Source organism: Heteronotia binoei, chromosome 7 (genome assembly GCF_032191835.1).
Source record: "Heteronotia binoei isolate CCM8104 ecotype False Entrance Well chromosome 7, APGP_CSIRO_Hbin_v1, whole genome shotgun sequence".
In the NCBI taxonomy this organism is placed as follows: domain Eukaryota; kingdom Metazoa; phylum Chordata; class Lepidosauria; order Squamata; family Gekkonidae; genus Heteronotia; species Heteronotia binoei.
The window spans coordinates 36,085,584-36,107,447 of NC_083229.1; the positions used below are offsets into that span (position 1 = coordinate 36,085,584).

Sequence of the window (21,864 nt, forward strand, 5' to 3'; positions counted from 1 at the left end):
GAATCCATTACCTATTGCCATAATCTAAAAAAAAATTAAGGAAAATTCTTACCTTTCTCACTAACACTTTCACTTTCAATCTCTACATCATCGCAGCTGGTATATTCTGGAGTAGAGGCCAACTCTTCTTCTGAGCTGCTCAGTGAAACCTGGCGCATTTTACCCCCCTTTTTTGTTTTATGAGGCTTTGGTGGTGGAGGCCTAACTGATTCAGATTGATCTGAACTTAGTGAATCATTCCTTAACATGGTTTCCATTTTTTCACGTTTTGTTTTTCGTACAGCTGAACTGGGATCCAAATGGTGCTGTTTTCTTAATGAATCAGTCCGCCTCAAATCTGGCCTATCAAAAGGAATTGGACTCCTCCTGGGTGTTGGAGGGCTGTGATTCGTGGTCCTCTGTCGATTGGGACTTGGTCCCTGAGTTCTTTCCATTGAATATGAACGTTGGTCCATGGCAGCTCTGCGTTCAGAGGCAGACCTTTGTCTTGATGGCCGCTCCATTCTTATCATAGATATCCGGGAATCTTCCAGTTCAGTATTTGCCAAAGACACATCACTGTGCCTTCGTTCATGACGTGCTCGAGACACTTCAGCATGAATGCGCATTTGTTCCTCATATGGTTGAGGTTTGACAGGATAGCGAGCCAAATTAGGATCACTTCGGTATCGTGCCTGATACTCCTCTTCCTGCCGCTGCCTCTCATATTCCTCTCTGTTCTGCACAACATCTTCTTCTAAAGGGTATTCCCTTGAACGCCTGCGACTCCTCCTGTTAGAATCTCTGTAGTCATCAAGTTCTGGTTCATCATATAACTGAGATCCACGCTGTGATCGCCTGTCTGTATAATCTGATGGTGACCTTGGCATTGCACTGTCTGATGTTGCATTCTGTGAATAATCGTCTCTCTCCTCCCGTTGGTTGTACCTTCTGTTCTGATCTCTGGATATTGATGGGCTTCTTTTTCTAAGTAACCAAGAACAAGAAGAAAACTTGTAAATGTTTCCAATATTTAAGACATATATTTTACAACTGATTCAGAGATTACTACTGCCCCATGATTAAACTACAGTCATTTTACTGGCATTCTAATAGCCTGATCCAAACATACTCCAACTGAAATTAATGGCCTTGAGAAGCTGAATCTTCCTTATTTTTCAAACAAGAGCAATTTCTATAGAAGTCTGATATTACATATGTTAAAACATGTCTTAAGGAACCATGTTGGTACTTCTACTTCCCCTGCCAATATGAACCGGGATTTGTGAACAATGTAAATTATTCAGAGAGCACTTTTAGTGTTAACTTTTCAAAAATTATAATCTGCCAATCATGAAATTCTATTCTATTCCATATAATTGTGAACACTCAACTATTTTATCCCTCATCTAAGAAAATAACCTCATCTAAGAAAAAAACCTCATCTAAGAAAAAAGATTTTCATGTTTGACCATCAACAACATCACAGAATGGGCAACCATTTGATATTAGTAAAAGTTTTAGATGCCCAGTCACTTAACATTAATAGCATGGAACTGAGTCAGCACATGTTTACAGAACCTTATACAACATCATAATAGCAGTGTTTAATCCATATCCTATCTCAAGAGCTCATTGTCATTCAGTCTCTCTTTATTTCATCTTTAAAATGCTATGAAGTTATGTTGTGCTGAGGTGGCTTGAAAGTAAGTTGTCATTGAACTAAGATTTCGTCCAAGGTTTCTCTGATTCAAAAACTATTAAAACAGCACTTTTGATATGTTAAGTAATGAACAGTTTGTCACAGCATGCAGGGCTGGTCCAGAGGTTTTTGGCACCTTAGGCAAATGATGACTGGTGCGTACCTCCACATGTAACAGTTCATAGTTCAGTTTAAAAAAGCAAAAAAAAAATCAGTCCCATCTAATTTGGCATCCCATAAAATTTGGCACCCTAGATGCCAACTTAATTGGAGGGCTATGATTGGAGGGTCCTGATTACCATACAGTTCCCTTGATGGAGAAGAATCAGAGAGGATGCAGGTTTCCAAACACTGAGAGATATGCTGGATGCTTTGAACACTACATCAGGAATCATGGTTAAAACAGACTTCATTATCCTTCAAACCTAAAGAATGCATTTTACTAATAAAGCTTCCCAAGAACTTGACCTTATCTGTGAATTCATCCTCTTTGGCCAAGGATGCTGCCCTAGTTTCTAAATAAATAAATAATGATAGGTATTGATGTCTATAACCCTCAGGTTCTCCAGTTATAGATTAGGCCAGATGGAGTCTGAAGCTTTGCTTTTATGCCAGAATGTAAAGTATGGTTATACAGGAGATCAATAGGCTTGGTCTGTCTCCCAGTTATTTGAGTTCAGAACGCACGTCTAGCCAGACCAGAGTTTCTTCAAAACTGTGACTACAATCTACAGACCTAGTCTGGCTCCCAGCTATTTCAGCATTTGGCTTGTGCTTGGCCAATATGGTAGCCTGTGTATTAGCTCCTGCAAATAATAGATGCATTTCTTTACAGTCAAACATTTTCAAAAATTCACCTACAACTGCCTTTGTCCTGAGGTTTAACTTCCTACCTTCATAAAGTATCTAAAGCCTACAGGGTTCTGCGCAGTCTACCAACATGATTCAGTTAGTTATGTCTGTCATCTAAGGAGGGTCACTATTATTACTATATACAGATTAAGAAATTAGTCTGGGTTGGATCCTCACACACACACACACTGAAAGGGCTATGCTGAGGATCAGGGGACCAAATAAAGGCCATGTGAGATGGGGACAACAGTGTGGAAGAGACAATCAGTGAGATGGAGGGCCCAGACATGAGGGGTGGCTGCCAGTCACAGCCTGACATCACTTCTACCACATGTCTTCAGGAATTGCCAAAAAGTCTATAGTAAAATCATAACATTTCCAGTGATTGCTAGAGTAGACTGATGACACTTCTGTTTCGTTTCTGGAAATGATGTCATGTTGTCAGTCTGATGGCTATTTTAAAAAAATAGTATTCAGAGCAGTGGCAATAAATGTGAACCAGGGACAAGGGATTCCCAACCCTCAATAGAGGAGCTGGCAAACCTAGGAAGAGAGTCAAGTGAGACTGAGTGGAAAAGGTGATTTGGAGCCAACCTTTGGCTTGCCCATCAGTATCTAATGAATCCATGGCTGAGCAAGTATGTAAGCATAGCCTAATAGGCTCATTAGGCCATATCTCATTATGCTAATTCCATCTAGAAATTCCCAACAAAAAAATTATATCAATAACAAATTTGTAATAAAAGCAATACAAATTATTTAAGCAAATAAGTTACATTGTTGCTATGATAACTAAAACAATTAACTTTTATCATATTTTCAAAAATAAGATCAATTTTAAAACACTGTTTCAACAAAGAATTAATGAAATATGCAATCAAATAACTGTAAAGGAAATAACTGGATTTTCAGGAAGAAATTATTAAAATGTGCAGGAAAGATGTAGAAAAAACATGTATGTAAGCTGGCTCAAGGTTGACTCAGCCTTCCATCCTTCCAAGGTGGGTAAAATGAGTATCCAGCTTGCTGGGGGGGGAAGTGTAGATGACTGAAGAAGGCAATGGCAAACCACCCCATAAAAAGTCTGCTGTGAAAACATCATGATGTGACATCACCCCAGAGTCGGAAATGACTGGTAGCAAACACAAATTAGAGAAGGTTGCACAGAGCCAAGGTGTCCACTCCCCAAAATAACATATTGCTTGCATTTTTATAGGTTTACTCATTGACTGCTGCCCAAAAGCTTCCCGAGTTACATTTTTTGTTTTTTGCTTTTATACCTCAAATTCTCATGCCATATTGCAAGTTCCTGTTGAACCTCTCCTCTCTTTCAACAGATGAGGAACTACTTTTTGAGAAAAATGCAAGTTCCAGCTCCTTGGGTATGAGGAATTAGATACAGGTTTTTTGACCCAGGCCTAAATAAATGAATATTTGCTTACATTCACAACTAAAACAATTCAGTAGTTCAGTAATATTACACATAATGTGCTTTTCTGTTACTTCAAAACAAAATAGTATGTTAATTCAAAGTAAAATATTCATTGTTCTGCTATTCAGGATTTTTAAATAGAATTTTTAAATTTGTGTTATCTTTAAGTAGAAGTATTCTAAACAGTGCAATACACTGAATATATCTAACTGAAAGACATTATGACTCATAATTGAAACCTTATTAATATGTCAACATTATAGTACTCAGAATAAATTGTGTATTTCACATTACAGCTTTTATATCTTCAGTATTTTTAATATACTTTGAACCTCTCTCTCAAAACAAAACACTATTTGGTTTTATCTTCAAATTATTGTGCACCAGCTATAATGCAAACAGAATATTTTAATTAGCTAAGTAGCTAAAATGAGTTCAACATTGCCATTTAATTGTCCATGTAACATCTATACGGAACAATATCACACCATGTGGAAAACCATGCTTATTTTGGTTAACAGAACAAACAATTAACAAAGGTATGAATTTGAACACACTGAACTGTTCAGCCTACCCCCTTTAAATTCTGAAAAAGCAATAAGTGTAAAGTGGTGTCAATGTATGATGTTCTGTTTGCAATTCATATACAGTTCACACACATATATATGAAATCCTGGTAACATAAAACAAACATCTGATCATTACAAAGTATTCAATGTGTACAATATAGGCAAAATAAATTTTAGAAAGGAATGTCAAATTTAATCCATTGCTTTAATAAATCTAAGCATTTCTTTCCTTCTTTACCTTTTGATCAGCCACTGCACATCTGGGAAGTCAGGAGCATCATGTTCCTGAGAATGCATCAATTTCTGTGCAGTCTAGCACTTCATTTAATCCTTGTAGCTTTGAGGAAACCATGTGAAATGTCACTTAAATAGGAACACAACTTCCAAATAATTTCTTCATGATCCTTTCCTCACTTCAGATTACAAATTATAATGCATTGAAGGAAAAGATGCACTATATAAAACAAAATGAATAGTTATTTGAGCTTGATGGCTTCCCTAATGGGAGAACCTGAGAGGAGGGTTACCAGTTAATGCTGTTATCATGTGCTGTATATAGCTGGAGGTCAAGTAAGTATTTATCCTATAAGGAGGATTATGGTACTTAGCTGATTAGTGTCCTGTTCTAGTAGTATTGCCTGCAAAATGCATATCATCATGCATTTTAAAGAGTTCAGACACTGTCTAGCTTTAATAATATATTAAAAATACAGATTTTAAATACAAGTATGTAGTATCTTGTACTGAAATATAGCAAGTTAAGAATGGTTGAGCTGGTAAGGGAGTTTGTACACATTTTAAAACATTTATTTCTCAAATATCTCTGATATCTCTGCGTATTTATATCAAGTTAGTGAATACAGATAAACACAATTTAGGAGAATTTACCCCTAAATCTTATTGTACATTATAATAGAAAAAGCAGTAAAAATTAATTTACAGCGCAGTTCTAAACAGAGCATTACTCTTCTAACTGCACAGAAGTCAATGGGCTCAGATGATGTAACTCTGTTTAGGATAATTACTGCTAGAATCATTTTATAGAACCAAGAAGGCATGAATGTTGACCTTCATAAGTACATAAAAATAAAAAAATACTTAACATTCCCTGTTCTTTGCCTAAAATATATATATATATATATATATATATATTTATATATTTATATATATATATATATATATATATATATATATATATATATATATATATATATATAAATCATTTGAATTTATAAGCTGCCATCCACTGAGTACACAGAACTCAGGGCAGTGAACAACAAACAGCAAAAACATTAATAAATAATAAAACAATTCAAATAGATAGATCAATCTCAAATGGCACAATATTCCAATTGTATCACTGCCTCATGGGGAAGTAGAGAAGAAGCAGGAACACACGCTTTCCTCATCCAAAGCCTGGTGGAACATCTCTGCTTTGCAAGCCCTGCAGAACTGCATTAAGTCCTGCAAGGTGCGGATATTATTTGGCAGAGTTGAACCTGCATTCTAGTCTTACATTCTTATACATTCTAATCTTGTGTTCAGAAACATTTACTCTGCAAAAACTAAGATCTATCCAGTGAAAAGCCACACAAGGCACAATATCTGAAAACACTAAATTTCATTTGGGTGCAAAACTGGTCCCAAAGTGATTCTTGCAAAAAAAAAAAATTCATTTACAGCAACTTTGCTGATTAGTTCTTGGGCTTATTTACATCTGGAAGGTGGCAAGTGAAACATAGACAGAAAACATTTTCAAAACATTAATTGTGCTGATCTTTAGTAACACATGGGGTACACCTGACATATCAGTGAAAAGCAGCCCTGTATTACATGATGTTACTATAGATCTATGTGGCTGACTAAAAATCTACCTGTCTGCTTGATGAAGAAGAAAAAGACAAAGCTACTGTGTATAAACATCCAAACAATATTGGGAAAAAAATCACAATGCTTAATAACACAATGTACCACCAATATACAAGAGTCCAATATAAATTTAAATAAAACACGGAGCCGTTGCAATGCCCACACAGGCAGTCCAAAGCGAAAGTCCAACTGGCAAAGTTCATAATAGTAATGTAATCACCAATTTGTTTTGTAGGAAGACATCTTCCATTCCAGCTGCTACTGACTAGAATCCACTATGGACCAAAGTCCAACAAGTATACAGGAAGCGACTAAATGAGCATGTCTGGATTTCTGGACCTTGTTTTCACAGAAAGCTTCATCTAAGCTTCAACTTCAAAGAAAAATATCTCTTCAAAATCCAGTGCTTCTAACTATATATTCCCTCCAGTAAGCTTCAAAGCTTAATGGACGGAATATAAGCTTTAAAGTAAGCTTCACTATGCAATGAGAAATTCCAGTTCCCCCACTGTGCCTTCCATCCTTCCGAGGTTGGTAAAATGAGTACCCAGCTTGCTGGCGGGAAAGTGTAGATGACTGGGGAAGGCAATGGCAAACCACCCCGTAAAAAGTCTGCCATGAAAACGTTGTGAAAGCACCCCAGAGTCCGAAATGACTGGTGCTTGCACAGGGGACCTTTCCTTTCCTTCACTGTGCAATGGGCGTAAGATGCTGACCATGGACAGCAATTCACTACCATTAGCACACTGTAATCAGCAAATTTAGGTGGGGCTATCAGACAGCTTCATTCTAAATTCTAGGTTGATTCCTAAACATAAGTTACATTCCTCTTCTGTATACGGTTACATGTTGCTATAGCACAAAGACGTGATGGCACCTTGTGAAATGTAAACTACAAAGTACAAACATCTACCCATATCTGTTTATGTCTTCCTAATCAGTCCTAATGGATCTAATTTCTGTTAGAAGATTTTTTTAAAAATGAAACCTTGTAAATTATGCATCTGCAATAAGAAGAGAAGCAACATGAAAATATGTTACAGTACATCTGATGGTTTAACAGTACATCTGATGAAATAAACATCTCCTGGGGGGAAAGTCAAGGAAAGAAAACAATAACTCCTTAGTAAGCACACTTAGAACTGCATCCTAAATCTGTCACCAGATGAAAGACATTATATTACACCATGATCTTTTGCTGCATGAGCAGAATGGAGTAAGATATTTCTGAATGTGTGCTGTTGCTAGGCAACCTACTAGAGGGAAGCAGTCCGTATACTCTTGGATCTATCCTTCAAAAGAGCTTTAGTTTCAGCAGTCTGGTAAGTATATCTGTGAATTACTAAAGCATCTTATTGAAATGGTGGTACTGTCAAGAGCCGGACAGCTGCCTCCTCCTCCAAAGATGGGGAAATGTAAGAATCAGGCCCTGTACTGGTGGAATGTCTGCCTGAGCAGCTGGATCTAGAGGCAGAACCAGCAAAAGAAGTGTCAGGAAATGAGGATGAATTATTCTGGCAGGACACAAAGTGTCAGGAAATGAGGACGAATTATTCTGGCAGGACACAAAAGAAATGGGACAGAACTCAGAGTGTCAGAATGTTAGTCACCACCAGTGTCTCCTGAACCAGCTGAGTGCAGGAGACACTGGAAGCATTCGACAGCTCAGGAGAAATAAAGCAACATCTAGTTAACTGCCCAATGGCAATCAGCACTAAGTCCTGAAGCAGAGTCATTACAGAAGCAGGAATGACAAGCTGGTAGGAAACAATGCCTGTGCTTTAGGGATGTCAGCTAATTAAGCAGATAAAAAGAACATGCTGAGTAGGGCTTATTGTGGAAGCAACCTGACTTGCCAATTCCTCTATAAACTGACTCATTCAGAAAACAGAGGATTACTTTGTGGGTTGCCTTATCTTGCTAGCCTGTGCTTGTCTTATCAGCAAGAAAGCCAGCCCCTGTCTCCTTTCCTGGCTTCCAAGCTTTAGACCCTGAACTCCAGAACTTCCTGTCCCCATGCCATTCAGATGAAACTTTCAGTTTCCTGACTCTTTACTGGTTTGCTGTGCAGGGAAGAATAAGCTAGAAATTCAACTAAATAAATTTGTTGACTTTGTCTATTGCCTCTTGTCTATTGCCTTGATTGTCTGTGATTAGATCTGTGCATTCCAGAACTATTGGGTAGAGTAAAAGCATCAGACCCTGTCCTGAATGCGACATTTTATTTGATTGCTTATCAATGTTTTCATGCATTCCAGAGGATTGTGTACGGTAAACACCAGGCTTGCCCTTGAGTGCGACAGGTATCTACAACAAACTCCAGTAGAATATTTGCTATTCTGATATCCTGATGCTACCTTTCTCATTCATGTATTATTTATTTCTACAAAATATTTATATTGTGACTCTCCACATAAATACCTAACATGTGGCTTAAAACATTAGAAATTTCAAAAGTTGTAAAACAATACCACAAGAATAAGAAGAAAAGCAACTGAACATTCCAAACCATGGTGTGCTTTTTGAGGAGTCAATGATTAATATTATAAGGTCTAAAGAGCACTTGTTCAAAACAGCTCACCATTTATTAATGGATTCATTATTGTCTTTGAACATGCCAGGTTCTTTTATATCTGCAAACCACTTAGTATGCCTTTGGCACAAAAATATTCCTAAAGCATGGATGCATGTAATTTGTTCCTTTCCTCTAAGCTAAGAAAAATTCCTAACCTGCTGTGGAGTTCACAGAACTGGAATCAAACATAATGGGTTGTTCCAGCAATTGATCCATAACCATAGAGATTTGCAGAGAGTGGCACATACGCTAGGTAATGTTAAGTTGCAGGTTTGTATGGAAACAAAACCCTCAGGATGCATAAAATGTGGATTCCGATGTCTCTATACTAATGCACAAAGTATGGGGAACAAACAGGAGGAACTGGAAGTCCTAATACAGGAAGGAGACTATGACATAATAGGCCTTATTGAAACTTGGTGGGATGACACTCACAACTGGAATATTAGGATTCAGGGGTACAACTTATTTAAAAGGGACAGGCACATGAGAAAGGGCAGAGGCATAGCAGTATATGTGAAGGAGGTATATACTAGAGAGGAAATATGTGAATCGGAGCATGGCAGCTCAGTTGAGAGTCTGGGTAAAAATAAAAGGAGTTAGAAATAACAGTGATATTATTGTGGGGGTCTGCTATAGACCACCAAGTCAAGCAGAGGACTTGGATGAGATACTCCTACAACAGATTGCAAAGTTCTCCAAGAGAAGGAATACAGTGATCATGGGAGATTTCAGTTACCCGGACATCTGTTGGAAGTCCAACTCTGCTAAAAATGAAAAGTCAAATAAATTCCTGACTTGTCTTGCTGACAACTTCCTTTTCCAGAAAGTGAAGAAGGAAACAAGGGGATCTGCTATCTTGGGTTTGATTCTCACCAACAAGGAAGAATTGATTGAAGAAGTGGAAATAGTGGGCACCCTGGGCAGTAGTGACCATGTGATTTTGGAATTCACAGTCTTAGGGAAGAGAAAAGCTATAAATAGTCAGACTTATAGGTTGGACTTCACAAAGGCAAACTTCGATAAACTTAGAACTATGCCAGGTAAAATCCCATGGGCAGAAATACTTAGGAAGAAGGGGGTTCAGGAGGGGTGGGAATGTTTATTAAATTTGCCAATGATACTAAATTGGGAGGGGTTGCAAATACAGTCGAAGACAGAAACAGGATACAGAATGACCTTGACAGGCGGGAAAACTGGGCTAAAACCAATAAAATGAATTTTAACAGGGATAGATAAATGTAAAGTTCTGCATTTAGGAAAGGAAAAATCCAGTGCATAGTTATAGGATGGGGGAGACTTGTCTTAGAAGTACTATGTGTGACAAGGATCTAGGGGTCTTAGTGGATCATATTCTGAACATGAGTCAACAGTGTGGCTGAACATGAGTCAACAGGGGTGGCTAAAAAGGCAAATGCAATTTTGGGCTGTATCAACAGAAGTATAGTGTCCAGATCACGTGATGTGATGGTATCGCTTTACTCTGCTCCGGTATGACCTCACCAGGAGTATTGTGTTCAGTTTTGGGCACCACATTTTAAGAAGGATATAGACAAGCTAGAACGGGTCCAGAGGAGGGCGGCGAAGATGGTGAGGGGTCTGGAGACCAAGTCCTATGAAGTGAGGTTGAAGGAGCTGGGGATGTTTAGCCTGGAGAGGAGGCAGCTGAGAGATGATATGATCACCATCTTCAGGTACTTGAAGGGCTGTCATATAGAGGATGGTGTGGAATTGTTTTCTGTGGCCCCAGAAGGTAGGACTAGAAACAATGGGTTGAAATTCAATCAAAAGAGTTTCCGGCTCAACATTAGGAAGAACTTCCTGACCGTTAGAGCGATTCCTTGGTAGAACAGGCTTCCTCGGGAGGTGGTGGGCTCTCCTTCCTTGGAGGTTTTTAAACAGAGGCTAGATGGCCATCTGATAGCAATGAAGATCCTGTGAATTTAGGGGGAGGTATTTGTGAGTTTCCTGCATTGTGCAGGGGGTTGGTCTAGATGACCCTGGAAGTTCCTTCCAACTCTATTCCTCACTGGAAAGACTGAAGGTGTTGTCCCAATCCATATCAACCCTGCCCTGGATAGATTTTTAACTTATTTGGTTTCTTATTATTAAAATTAAAGCATATTTAAAGAGATAGCCCACTGATGCCACAGTATCTGTGTATGACAATTAACAGTGCTACAAGATTTGGAGAAACTGGAATCCAGTAACAACCATAGTTTATCTTTAGTGATCTTTCCACAATATTATGAAAGAAGCTGACAGTAGGGCCACTGTAGAAGTACCAGTATCTTGTCTGTAAAAGATACCTAAAAGATTTGTTGGCAGTATATATCTAAGACTGCAAAATTACAGTAATACATACTCTGTTACCTCCTAAAATTAATACGTTTAATTTAATTAAAAGAATACATTCTGATAATTTGGTCAGAATTCAGAAGGACACTGGCAAAGCAGATACAAACTTCCTCTTCACGTTAAGAATTCAATATGAAGGTATTTCCCATATGGGGATGATGATGATAATGATGATGAAGACGACGGTGATGATGATGATATTGGATTTATATCCCACCCTCCACTCCAAATCTCAGAGTCTCAGAGCAGCTCACAATCTCTTTTATCTTTCTCCCCCACAACAGACACCCTGAGAGATGGGTGGGGCTGAGAGGACTCTCACAGCAGCTGCCCTTTCAAGGACAACGTCTTCCAGAGCTATGGCTGATCCAAGGCCATTCCAGCAGCTGCAAGTGGAGGAGTGGGGAATCAAACCCGGTTCTCACAGATAAGAGTCCGCACACTTAACCACTACACCAAACTGGCTCTTGTGATTTCCTTATTCCCAGTGTAGCTGCCAATACAGCTTTTTCTTTTTCTTAAATTAGCTATTGAATATCCTTATTGTTAAACCAATCTATTAGTTTTTCTGAATTCCCAGCTTTCATTTTTTGAAAAAATATCTAGCCCTTTTCATTGTAGGGATATGCCTTTCTCTGCATCAAGAGAAGCTAGACCTTTTAAAAAACATTAAAGCTGGAAATTTAGAGATCCTGACAGAAATACTGCTGCTCTGTTATAACACTATAATGGTATGTTAATTTGTCAGTTTTTTAAAAAAAATTGGTGGTGAAGGGAAGTGGCCACTTGTGGAACATGGGCATAGAAAACTGTGCCAATGTCAGTGGAACCTGGAAGATTCAGACTCTTCTGTCCATAAGCTGCAATTGGATGGGAAGTCTGGCCTGATATTGTTGCTTTTCCCTAACAAATTAAATAGACTTGGTCATACAGCCACATATGGCAGCCATTTCTCAGTTGCACTCACCCCATTGTAAGACAAGTTAAAGCCAGAGTAAATAGACAGTAGTTGAATTCCAGGGCTAATGGATCCTCCAACATTCATCCCACATTTCTGGATGTCTGAACTACTCAGTGCATACCCAAACAGGTTTGGAAGTGTGAACCTTTAGTTCCAGTTTCACCATTCTGACTTTTAATAGTAATGCTTATGCACATGAGCGCACATGCACAACCAAGAAATGTTTTTTTTTAAAAAAAAAAAAAGTCAAAGGTTTTTATACAAAAAAATAAGACCAGACTTTGTGCTCTGTGGTTGACACGCAGCACTAATCTGAACAGTCAACCAGGGAAGAAGCATGCAGTACAGCCAGATCCAGATGGGAGTCTGATCGAAAATCTGTCACAAAATGCACAACCTCCAAAGCACCCCAAGCTGCCAGTCTGACCACAGCCCATGTGTGTGCCCTCCTGACTTTGCTACTATTGTTCACAAAACATGGCACCAAAGCAGATTTTGGAAAGATCACAAGAAAGAGGAGGGAAAACTAGAGAGGTGCCAGAACCACCAAGATGCTGTGGAGAAGCATGGAAAATACCTTTACCAATAGCATCCAAATTGAGACAATGAATCTGTTTATAAGTGACTGAAGATGCAAAATAGGAAAACAACACAGCCTATTGGAAAAGAATATCTGTACATGTTTTCTTTCTTTTTCTCAGCTATTTTGATACCTGTATGTGCCAATCTAGTTAAGATAAAAAGGCTTTAGCTTCATGACTCTTGCTAACTGCTTTTGATTTTTAAGCTTGTTCTCTATTCTGTAGTGTATTCATGACCTGTCCTGCTGTTGACTCACACATACAGGCTTCACAATCATCTGTCAAATGCTGTTTTGTTGCTATAAAAGACACAGTGGCTGTTGCACAGCTATAGCTTGATGGCCTCGCCTGGTGATTTCCTTCTACTTCCCATTTAGGAAGTTTCACTACTTTTGTGTAAGCCAGAGACTGCATTTCCCAGCCTACCCCTCTCCATGCCTACAAAGGACTCTTATGGATTGTATCCTGATTGGCACGTGTGCCATGCCAAGTCTGGGCGGCCAGTGCTGAAACACTGTTACAACACTAAGCCATGCCAGCCTTAAGCCAATCCTGCTTGGATTGTACTACAGCAAGTGATTCCTGACTACACCCCCCATGCAGTCTCAGAATCCCACTTCACTCTCCTGGGCGAGAGCAAATGCCCAGTCAAAAAGAAGCAAACCAGCCTTACCGCCAGTACAGGTGCCTACAGACTAAGGAGAAGCCATGTTCCTGAAAAAGGACAACACAACCTTCTGCAAGCAGCCTTGAAGAGGCTTCAGTGACAGCACATACTCCCAGAGGTGTTGTTCAAGCTTTTGCAATGCAAATGCAGAAGCCACTCCGCTAACTGATTAAATGCCTACTGTAAAACAATGGACTACTCCTGTCAATGATCAAGGAAATTGCTCCAGCCAATAGACCATCGCTGGAAAGATCACCCATCAACGACAGAGATCCTGTCACCCACCTCATCTGTCTAAACCATTCTTTCTTTCTTCTTTCCCTTGGTGCCACTATAGCAAATATTAGGCTCTAACATTGCCCCATGCCCTTCCTTCGTTTTTACATAGGGCCCACTCCAAGAGTGACCAAGCGCTCTTTGGGAATCTTTTCTTCAAACACCCTGGGAACCATCTAGTCTATCAGGAGCATTATTAAGACCCTTGTCTCAGGTTATGAATATGGCTAATTAAGGCAGACTGTCCATCTGGCAAACATGACTCTTTTAGTACCCTATCCTTGCTGTCAGAGCCACCCCCATACCTGACCAGTTTGGATCCCTTATTGTGAGTGACACTGGTCGTCTCTTGTCACCCCTCTCTACCCTTGTTTTCATCATCAAGACAGGTAAAGTATCATCCCTCAACAAATTCCTGCTAATGCAAATGTCTCTATACTTTTCCTCACTATTTTCTTAGTTCTGTACTGAGTGTGTTGGATGCTTGCTATTTTTATTGTATGAGGGAACTTTTCTCCCCAATAAAATGAATTGCATTAAGTTCAAAATCTCTTCATTGGTCAGGGTCACCTGGGAAAACTGACTCTGGTACACACAGGTTATCGGTCCCAATTATTTCAGCAATCTTGCCCATCTAATTAAATTCCCCTAAAATATTCAATAACATTTGCTATGCAAAACTAATGAAATTCTGTGTTAAGATGTTGTAATATCTGCAAGAGAACCCTATCTGATCTGACACCACTGAATTATTCCATTAATACAGAGCCTAAGCAGCAGAAGGAGAAGAAGCAGAACAGGAGGAGGAGATTGGATTTATACACCTCCCTTCACTACCCAAAGGAGTCTCAGAGTGGCTTACAATCTCCTTTCCCTTCCCCCTCCCACACCCTGTGAGGTAGGTGGGGCTGAGAGAGCTCTGACAGAAACTGTTCTGTGAGAACTTGTGGCTGAACAAAGGTCACATTAGCAGGTGCATGTGGAGGAGTGGGGAATCAAACCCAGATCTCCCAGATAAGAGTCTGCATACTTAACCACTACACCAAACTGGAACTCTAGAGAATACCACCTTTTATTATTATATTGTGACTGAATTTCTTGTAAGCATTCCAACTTAACAACAACAAAAAACCCTTATTTCTTAAATTCAAAAATAAATATAATAAGAATTTGGGGAGGGCATCTCATTTCCCCCTTCCAATATTTTTCTTCACTTATCCTGAAAATCCCCACACCAACCCTCCTTTTGCTACTTCCTTCTCTCCTTCCCTATTGCCACCCATTTTTATCTGCCTTCTTCTTCAGCTTTCCCATTTCCCCTCCCCTTGGCAGTCTAGGGTTGATAACCTGGGTAGGGAAATTCCTGGAGATTCGTGAGTAGAGCCTGCGGACAGAAAGTCTGGGGAGGGGAGGGAGCTCAGCAGAGATGTGATGCCATAGTTCCCACACTCCAAAACTGCCATTTTTGTCCCAGAGAATTGACATCTGTGGTCTGAGATCAGTCATAATTCCAGGGGAACTCCAGGCCCCACCATGAGGTTGACAACCCTACAACAGTCTCTCCCCAAAAAAACTCTGGCTGCATGAGGGTGAACCTGCAAGGACTTATGGGGGGTAACTTTCTTTCCTCTGTATCTCCCTCCCCATAGTATTTCCTCTTTCCCTATATCCTTTCCCCCTCTTAACACCCTCACTTGTCTTTCATGGAGTAGCTGCTGCTGAACACAGAGTGGTTGCTGTGGCAGTTTGTATGTTCCTCTGTTCTCACTGTGCCACCACTTGGTTTGTTCTTGTTGGACAGCAGCAAGCAGCTGGGATTGGGTGAGTTCTGTAAATCATGAGGTAGAAAATTACTCAGTGGTTGCTGCTGAGCAGAACAAGTACTCCCTCAGAAACCAAACCAGCTCTGGAAAAAGGTCTGCCTCCTTCCCCCTGTCTTTTGCTGGCAAAAAACAAAACTTGGATACTGTTGATACTGTTGTGGTTGGCTGTCTACAAACAGTCATTTTGGTTAGAAAGCATTAATTTCTTGAAGCAATGGGCACTGCTATTATTACTTGGAGGACTATCTCAATGTTTTTAAGATTTCAGATTTTTCTACAAACCTGGGGTTTTTTTTAGGTTTATAGAAAGAATTGTCTGGTATGTTCATAGCCTCACAGTTAGGCCAAATATAGAATCCACAGTTAGGCCCATGTTTAGAATTAGACATAGTAGTGATGATTTATTACTATTGAGCATGACATAAGAACATAAGAAGAGCCCTGTTGGATCAGATCAATGGTTCATCTAGTCCAGCATCCTGGTTCACACAACAACAGGGCATAGAGGTCTTACCCTAATGTTGCCTCTTGGCTCTGGGATTCAGAGGATTAGTGCCTCTGAATGTGGAGGTTCCCCTTAGTTACCATGGCTATATCCTCCATGAATCCATCTAATCTCCTTTTAAAGCTGTTTATTCCTGTGGCCATCACTACATCCTCTGGCAGCTAATTTCACATTTTAATTACTATTTGTGTAAAATAGTATTTTCATTTGTCTGTTCTGAACCTACCACCATCAGTTTCATTAAATGCCTCCAAGTATTTTAGGCGAGGGAGAAAAATGTTGTTGGTTGTTTCAAGGAATATAAACACTTCATAGAAAATTCTGTTATCTCTTTGGTTAACATAAATTTATTCTGGTTCACTAAAATAGAGGTAATCAGAGTCTCCCTCCCCCCCAGAATTCTCACTAAGGTTTTGGAGGGCTTATTGCCAAACCCATTATGTCCTCTAAAACTCTATGCCAGGGGTGTCAAACTTATGGCCTGCAGGCAATAACCAGCCCACCCAGGGCTTTAATCAGGCCCACAGCTCTTTTCTCCCCCCCCCCCCGGTCCTGTCCTCACCCTTTGAAGCTCCAAGGAGGCTGCCAAAGTTCCCAGCTCCTTCTACCTTGTCTTTGCTTCCTTCAGCAGGAAGCTCTACTGGACTTCCAAAGCTGCAAAGAAAATGTGGAATGGATTTTCCATTGAGGTCTCTGTGCCCAGATAGACTATCTTGAAGTAGTCTATCAGGGCACAGAGACCTTAATAGAAAATCCATCCCATGTTTTCCTTGTAATTTTGTCTGTGCTGAAATGTATTTCTGTGGTGTAGAACTCAAGTAGTTTCCCTTCCCAGAGCTTATATGGCCAGTTGAAGCTGTTGCTTGCTGAAGTTGTCTCCTTGAAAATAAAGGGTTGATGCTTTGAGCCAGTTTGTCTCTGCTAAATGGATCTGATCTAGTGAGTACTCTAACTTGGGAACCCACAGACAAAGGGTGATATTACAGTGGAAAGCCATTGCCAATCTGAGTAGATCTGGGGCAGGCAGAAGCCTACAATGCCCAGCCATTTCATGTTTTCCCAGGCTAAGAGCATTTTATATTTTTCATTTATATTTTAGTTTCTGCTGTGATCCTTGTGCTTTTTCTTGATATTTTATGTTTAAAATTGCATTGCTAAATCCCCCAGCTTTCCATTTTAAACAAAATATCTTAAAAGTTTTAGGTGTGTTTGTATTTTAAGTAAAAAAAATAGTATCTTTAATTGTGTTTGTATTTTTAATATATAATTTCCCCTTTGTCTTGGCAAAATGGAGCACCCTGATTGGTTGGGACTGTGGTGCATCAACCTTTGGCCTGTCAAACCATCAATCAACTGCTCTTGTGTCGCATTGGCTGACTCTGCTCTCCTCCACCTACTACTGGCCCCAGGACAGATCAGGATTGGCCCTCTGTGGAAACTGTTAGGCAGTGGCTGCTGCTAGGCAACTAACCTTGCTTTTCTCAGTAAAAAGCAACCAAGCTTGGTTCTCTCAATAAAAGCCAGTGAGGGAGGCCCTTTCAAGTCCTATTTTGGCCTTTGAGGGAGAACTCATTGGTTGATACTGCTCTTCTCTCCCACACAAGTGACTGCCGCTAGCCAGCCAAGCTGATTCTGTCAGTAAACGGCAACCAACCTGGATTCTGGCGGTTACCTCTCCATACTCTCCCATTGGCTAAGCTGCCTTTCACACTGTTTTGCAGAGAAGAGAAATAAAGCCTTCCCTTGACTGGCTGAGGGATGGAGGAGGAGGGAAAGAGCCATAGAGAAAGTCTTCCCATGATTGGCTGAGGGAGGGAGGAGGAGGGAAGGCTTTCTTTCGATTGGATGAGGACTCACTTGATTGGCTGAAGAATCCTCCCTATCCTCCTCTGGGAAGGAAACACCCAGTGATAGGGGGGAAATAGTGACCTGTTGCAGTAGGCCAGATACAGAGAGACAGATAGGGAGGGAATGCAAGAGACAGAAAGAGAGGTTGAAGTCAATATTATCACAGAGAGAATGTTGTTATGTATTACTAAGGGCCTCTGAGGAAGAACTAATTGGGACAAGTCCTAACTATGGCTGCCAGTTCCAGGTTGGGGGGAAATCCCTGGATATTCTGTGTTGGAGTTTGAGGAGGGCATAGGAGTTAGAGAGGGGTCTGCCAGTCCCAGGTTTCTGCTGTGGAAGCTGACTGAGTGATTTCAGACCAGTCATACACTTCCAGCCTCACCTACCTCGCAGGGTTGTTGTTCAGATCAAACAGCGGGAGAGGAGATTGATGCAAGCCTCCCCCCCCCAATGTGGAGAAATACTGTCCTTTTCCTATGTAGAGGCTGTAGGAAGGGGGAAAGTGATGGAAAGCTGAAGAAGAATTGCAGATTTATACCCCATCCTTCTCCCTGAATCAGAGACTCAGAGCGGCTTACAATCTCCTATATCTTTTCCCCCCACAACAGACACCCTGTGAGGTGGGTGGGGCTGAGAGGGCCAGATAGGCAGAGAGGCAAATAAAGGGAAGGAGACAGGTTTGCCTACTCCAGGTTAGGGAATTCCTGAAGATTTAAGGGATGCAGCTGGAAAGGGTGGGGTTTGAGGAGAGGTGGGTGAGACAGGTACAATGAGGAGGAGAGGTGGGTGAGACAGGTACAATGCCATACACACCACTCTCCAAACCAGCCACTTCCTCCTGGAGAACCACTATTGCCAATCACCAGGGGATGGCTGGAGATCACTCAGAATTACAACTGCTCTCCAGATGGCAGAGATCAGCTACACTTGAGGTGGGAGGGAGTGACTGCCTTCACTTGGGTGGGTGGAAAATTGGCAGGGGGGGGGGCACTCACCCAGAGCCTCTTTCTAGAGTCCATTGTATTTTTCTTCACAACAAGCCTTATCCTTAGTCCTTTATAAAGTTTATATCTCTACTACCTAGTGTTATATTTTGTGACACAAATGGCCTCGCCCCACCAAGTCCCATTTATATCAGATCCACCCCTTGTAACAAATGAGTTTTACCCCTCTGCTGCTCTATGTCTTTAAAATGTATATTTTTATCCATATTATAAAGGTTTTTTCTGGTAGTTTTATGCAATAGTTCCTGTTGTTGATTATGGGCTATTATTTTATGTTGTTGCAGTATACACTGTTTTTAGTTCTGCAGGTTTTTAAATTAATAGGTGTTTTATTTATTTATAGATTTATCTCAGATCACAGGCCATGTAACTTCAAGGTAACATTATAATCAAAAAATAATGTATACTTCCTTGTATCCTTTCCAGCGTATCTTCCCTCTGAGTTCTCTAGTGTCTACTGATGGAAGGTATTACTGTCCAGTTCCCAGTCCAAAATTACTGTTGCATGGCCCACATAAACCATTGTGTTGATGTTGACATTAGAGATCTGCATCATATTCATTGCAGAGATGCAATAAAATTCTATTCTGGAATAGGAACTGTGCAGAGATGAGGGGTGGGGAATATAACCTCTAGTATGTTCGTAACAGTTTTGCTTTTACACTGTTTGTCCTTTATAACTTAAAATTTATAACCCTCTTAAAATCTCCACCAAAAATTATATGCCCGCAAATTCTTTAATCTACTGAAGAACTGTGTAGCGTTTAGCTCATGTCCAATGTGGCCCATATGTCTTTATACATTAACCATTTCAACACTATATACCTGCCCTGGGAATTTATTAAAAGAGCTGATACATATATTTGTGGGTTTTGAACAATAATTGTCACACCTTGCTTTCTAACCAAAAAGGAAGCCATATAGGTTGCTCCTAATTTCACAATATCTAAGAATTTAAATGGCAAGCACTTGTGGGAAAATATATCCAAGGTCTTATGTGATTCAGACTGCCAGTTGAAACATAAAAACATAACAGAAGCCATGTTGGATCAGGCCAATAGCTCACCTTGTCCAACACTGTGTTACACAGTGGCCAAACCCTAGGTCTCACCAGCAGGGCCAGAACTCCAGAAGTCCTCCCACTGTTGCCCCTTCCTCCAAGAATACAGAGCATCACTGCCCCAGACATAGTGATCCATCTATACCTTGTGGCGAATAGCCACTGATGAACCTCTGTTCCATATGTTTATCCAATCCCCTCTTAAAGCTATGTTAGTAGCCACCACCACTTCCTATGGCAGTGAATTCCACATATTAGTTACTTTTTGGATAAAGAAGTACTTTAGCTATAAGGCTTTTGCAAGCTTTGTTACAGATACACTCTAGTCACTTAGCCATGACCTCCTGGCCAATATTGATAAAGTATGTGGACTGGAGGCTCCTTGGCCGTCCTTGGATTCAGTATTTGACAGCTTCACCCAACTTTCCAAGGACAATGTCAACAGGATTTTGGATGCTGTTATGACAACCACGTGCCTCTTCAATCCATGTCCCTCATGGATGGTGAAAGCCAGTAGTGAGGAAATACAAGGTCCTCTGGTAGACATTATCAATCTGTCCCTGGATCTAGGGGTCCACCCAGAGGGATTAAAAGAGGTTGTGGTAACACAAAGAAAACATCTTTGGATCCTATGCATCCTTTCAATTACCACCCAGTCTCAAATCTTTCATTTCTGAGTAAGATAATTGAGAAACAGTGACAGAACAGCTGCAGAATTTCCTGGAAGACACATCACTGCAAAACCCATTCCAGTCTGGCTTCCATCTCAGCCATGGGATGGAGATGGCACTGGTCACCCTAATAGGCAACTTCTGTAGACAGCTGAATCAAGGCGGGTCAGTGCTACTGCTTGATCTTACAGCAATGTTTGACATGGAGGATAACAATCTTTTGACCCAGCACCTCATCAACATAGGAGTTTCATGGGATGGTCTTGAAGTGGCTTACCTCATTTCTCCAAGGATGGGGAAAGAGGGTAGGTGCTAGGAGAGAGGGTGTCAACTAGATACCTCTTAGTATGTGGGGTCCCTCTAGAGCTCCCTTGCCAAGATGGTATGGAGTTGCTGGTTGGGATGTAGCCAGTACATTGATGACACCAGGGCCAGCTCACCAACTAGGCAAACTAGGTGGTTGCCTAGGGCACCAAGAGGCCAGGGGCAGCAAATTGGGCTCCCCCCCGGTGCCCAAGGCAAGCGCTTAGTTTGCCTCCCTCCCCCCTCCCTGCTGCGGCTGCCATTAGCCCCCTCCGGGCCGCTGCCTCTCGGCGATGCTCCCCCGGCACTCCACTCACCTGCCTGCTGCCACTGCAGTGGTGGCAGTGCTCCATTTGCTCCCTTCCCCCTGCTCACCGCAGCTAAAACTAAGCTCTGCTGGCTTCACAGCCCGCACCTGCGCATTTTGTCTCTTAACAAAACACGCAGGCGCGGGCTGCAAAGCCGGCAGAGCTTACTTTTAGCCATGGCGAGCAGGGGGAAGGGAGCAAATGGAGTGCCGCCGCCACTGCAGCAGCGGCGGGCAGGTTGGTGGAGTGCCGGAGGGGGGCAGCAGAGTGAGTGGAGTGCTGCTGCTGCAGCGGTGGCAGGCAGGCAAGCGGAGCACCAGGGGGGCAAGCAGGTGAGCATCACGCCAGGGGGGCAGGTGGAGCGCCACACCAGGGGTCACCTGCCTAGGGCGCTATTCATCCTAGAGCCACCCCTGGATGACACCCAGCTGTATCTGTTGATGTGCAGTCAGCTGGATACCGCCCTCACAAATCTGACCAGGGGCTGGCTGAAACTGAATCCTGCAAAAACTAAGGTT

At 41.2% G+C, this 21,864-nt stretch overlaps 1 protein-coding gene across 50 annotated transcripts in view; it reads right to left on the reverse strand.

The window, feature by feature from the left end:
- RIMS2 (regulating synaptic membrane exocytosis 2) overlaps positions 1–21,864 on the reverse strand; it is a 679,145-nt gene that overhangs the window by 382,280 nt on the left and 275,001 nt on the right. For 48 of the 50 annotated variants that reach the window (XM_060243358.1, XM_060243355.1, XM_060243365.1 and 45 more), the window contains one exon: positions 53–966. In XM_060243358.1, the coding sequence (XP_060099341.1) occupies positions 53–966 (914 nt within the window). Of the gene's footprint in view, positions 1–52; positions 967–4,772; positions 4,934–21,864 lie in introns of those variants that run through there. The other 2 variants (XM_060243398.1, XM_060243405.1) reach the window with 2 other exon arrangements.